Source organism: Dendroctonus ponderosae, unplaced genomic scaffold, assembly GCF_020466585.1.
Source record: "Dendroctonus ponderosae isolate FM_Combo_2020 unplaced genomic scaffold, Dpon_F_20191213v2 Dpon_F_20191213_9, whole genome shotgun sequence".
Classification (NCBI taxonomy): Eukaryota; Metazoa; Arthropoda; class Insecta; order Coleoptera; family Curculionidae; genus Dendroctonus; species Dendroctonus ponderosae.
In genome coordinates, this window is record NW_026019116.1 from 5,219,299 (window position 1) to 5,222,950 (window position 3,652).

The 3,652-nt window shown below is 44.4% G+C and overlaps 1 protein-coding gene across 1 annotated transcript; it reads left to right on the forward strand.

The window, feature by feature from the left end:
• Window positions 1-220: 220 nt before the first annotated feature.
• LOC109541839 (nuclear valosin-containing protein-like) lies at window positions 221-3,448 on the forward strand (the record flags this gene model as incomplete). The annotated part of the gene is given in 11 exon segments (XM_019910827.2): window positions 221-345; window positions 401-539; window positions 597-834; window positions 896-1,044; window positions 1,723-1,842; window positions 1,901-2,068; window positions 2,128-2,250; window positions 2,316-2,522; window positions 2,576-2,803; window positions 2,858-2,937; window positions 3,128-3,448. Coding segments are annotated over 11 exon segments (1,584 nt in total), but the record flags the coding sequence as incomplete, so codon positions are not given.
• Window positions 3,449-3,652: the final 204 nt, after the last annotated feature.

The following is a 3,652-nucleotide window of genomic DNA, read 5'->3' on the forward strand; positions in this document are numbered from 1 at the left end:
CTCTAGGTGATAGTTCTTGATTACTTTTTGATAAATAATTCGTTCTTATTGCGAAATAGGAGCACTATTTATCAATCTGTAATAAAAGACATGAGCAAATTCTATATTTTTTTAAAGACAAAAATTTTTGAGACAAAATACCCAAAAAGAAGTTTGTAAAAAAATGAATCCGCCTCAACAATATAGAACTTATCTAAAAGTTGACCATCAATTCTAGGTGTTAACCGGCAACTTGACGCTGTCCCCCGACTTTGATTTTGAAAAAATCGCCAAGTACACCCCGGGCTACGTTGGTGCCGACCTTCTGTCGCTAACCCGCGAAGCTGCCATTTCGGCTGTTAACAGGTAGCTGAGCTAGCGCTCAACGCCGCCCCAATAAAGCGACCGGAGTTGTTTTTAGGGTTTTCAACGCCGTTAAGGAACAGCACAGGCTAAACCAGGCCCTGGCGGCCCAACGAGCTGCAGAGGAGCAGCGCAATGCTTTGCAACTGGCCAAGCAGCGGGCTGAGGAGCTGGCGGAACACCAGCGAGCCGCTCGAGTACGTTGACTGGTTTGCCTGCAGCCGGCTGGTTTCATGTGCATTATTCTTTTACAGAACGTGCTTGCCAGCAGCGAGAAAGAGGAGGAAATTGTGGTGGACGACGATATTCCCAACTCAGTTGACTCGAAAGGGAAGCAACTTTCCTCGTTGGATACAGTAGTTGTATTGGACGACAGCGAAGAACCTGCAGCTAGAGACGAATCTATCGAGGACACGCCTGCTCTGGACGCTGCCCAAACACCGGCCGCCCAATTGCCTGTTGAGATCGAGCCCGATATTATCGTGGAAGAAGGTAGGCTTGATGAGTTTGTTTGGAACGCGGGTGTAGTTAATGTGCGGGGGTTCTGCCTCAGAGTCGCTGCCCCTTCAAGAGCCGATGCCAGTGGATGAAGTCAAGCCGCTTTCCACTCTGGAAGAGCTGCAACTGTGGCTGCGCGAAAAGATCCCAATCAGCGACGATCAGCTGCAGAATCTTTGCATTACAATGGACGATTTCGGAGAGGTAAGTTTATGGGTATCATCAGTGTTTCTGTTGGTCGGAGATGTTTCCCCTTCTCAAATTCGATTAAAATCAGTGTCATGCCCAAAGGGCTCAGCACAACAAATACATCGGACTGAGTTGGATGGATGTTGATGTTGCGCCGAGCCTTTCGGGGACACACAAACACTTCATGAGTATCATCGTATTCATGAGACAGATGGCTTAGTCCTACCTTATTCCAGGGTTGGCTTGATTTTTTTCAAGTGATTTAAATCGTGATTTTAATCATGATTCAAATCACCTGACTTTTTTGGAAAAATTCACCATTTAAATCAAAGTTCATTTTTTCAAGAAACTTTATATTTCCATTCAAAAAATATAAAACAGAACACAAATAATTCTAAGAAATGAAAATCAAAATAGAACTAACCCAAACACAAACAATTTACACACTTTTCAACATTAGCCTCGCTTGAAATTTTGTGACGAAATGAATAAGACCGAAGAAAGGCGACGGCATTTATAGATTAAGCCGGGCAACGTGCGAAAACCAGTCGCGGGCCGTTGCGACAAGAATGTTCCGTCGAAAATGCGTTCGGACAAGTATTGAATCGATTCAACTTAGCTTGAATCTTCTCGGCAACAATTGCAATGACTTAAAACAGCTAATTAACACTGCCTTATTCTTCCCCCATTCAGGCTCTGAAAAAAGTTCAGCCATCAGCCAAGCGGGAGGGTTTTGCAACCGTCCCAGACACCACCTGGGACGATGTGGGGTCCCTCAGGAATATCCGGGAGGAACTGCAAATGGCCATTCTGGTGAGTGCACTAGTCGGGTGATGCCCGGTTTAAATGGCAAATTCCCGTTGAATTTTAGGCTCCCGTTCGGCACGTGGAGAAATTCGAAGCTTTGGGCATGTGCGTGCCGACTGGCGTTTTACTCTGCGGCCCGCCGGGATGCGGAAAAACGCTCTTGGCCAAAGCCATCGCCAACGAAGCGGGCATTAACTTCATCTCGGTTAAAGGCCCAGAACTACTAAACATGGTAAGCGACTTACTATCTGTTTGCCCCTCTAAATGGCTAAATGTTGCGGTTTTTTCCAGTATGTTGGTGAAAGCGAACGGGCTGTTAGAGTGTGTTTTGACCGCGCCAGGAATTCGGCGCCTTGCGTCATTTTCTTTGATGAATTGGACGCTTTGTGCCCGAAGAGGTCGGATTCGAGAGAGGTACGATCAAGCTTCTTTAAACATCCATCAAAACATTTGTTTATGTTCAATAAAACTCTTTGCAGGGAGGATCAACAATGCGTGTAGTGAACCAATTGTTGACTGAAATGGACGGTGTGAGCAGCAGAAAAGGGGTCTATCTGCTAGCTGCCAGTAATCGTCCGGACATCATCGATCCGGCGGTTTTGAGGCCTGGACGTCTGGATAAGATCCTCTATGTGGGGCTGCCGTCGCGCAAGGACCGAGTGGATATCCTGAGGGCCATTACAAAGGTAAAACGCGTAAAATTCGCCTAGAAACCCTCTTCTGGATGTGGTGGTTTTAGAACGGGACTCAGCCCAAGCTGGATGAAGACGTGGATCTTGAAAGCATCGGCACTTCGGAGCAAGTTAAAGGCTACACTGGAGCTGATTTGGCTGCTTTGGTGCGTGAAGCCTCCACTCTAGCCCTTAAAGAGTTTATCATCGCAGATAGCGCGAGCAAGCCTTTGATGGTGTCCAGTCGGCACTTTATCGCTGCCACTGAGAAGATCAGGCCGTCAGTCACTGAAAAAGTAAGGCCTCTGAAACGAACCGACGCCAACCTAAACTTGCTTATTTCCATTTAGGACCAAAAACACTACGAAAAACTCAGAAGGATGTACACTGCTGTGCCCGAACAAGCCGAAGTAGAGGAAATGGAATATTCGTAAGTAGGGTTTGTCTATAAAAAAACTGACTTAACAAGAGCCGTGGCTTTTGGTATTCAGTATTTTGTATTAAAAAGGTATATTTCGGAAATTTCGTTGTTTAGCAACTTGAAGAACCGCACATTTGAGTGTTTGTTTCGAATAAAACTGCTGTAAAATCCCCAAGTTCTATAGTAAATATTTATTTAGACATTAGGAGTTTTGTGCACATGCGAATGCATACATAGAGACCACTATTACTAACGCAAGACCCGCTTGACATCAATAACAGCATCTACTTGAAACTAAAACGGTTTCAAAACACATCAATACCGAATTGGCTTTCGAAAGTCCCACTGTGGGCTATTGTCCAGCCGACTGAAAACAAATTAATTAGTACAATTATTAGGGATGTGAAAGCTGGCGATTTTTGTTCTCAGATGGTGGGCAAATGTTAAATCAAAACCATGTATTTTTTTTTAAGTATTTGTGTGTAATTTTTTTAATAAACGGTTCAGTTTGGTTGATAAAGTATGTCTGAAAACGCCCCATATCATTGGAAATGATCGACTGTGCATGGCACATACGCAGCAAAACGCCCACTCGGTGGGCATTTCCTTAACAAATTGTTTACAATGTAAAGCTACAGGGTGCAAACATGTAAAATGGCATGTTTACACATAATTCATCAAGTCAGTTGGTTCCTAATAGACTAAACCTTTAAATTGCAGATTT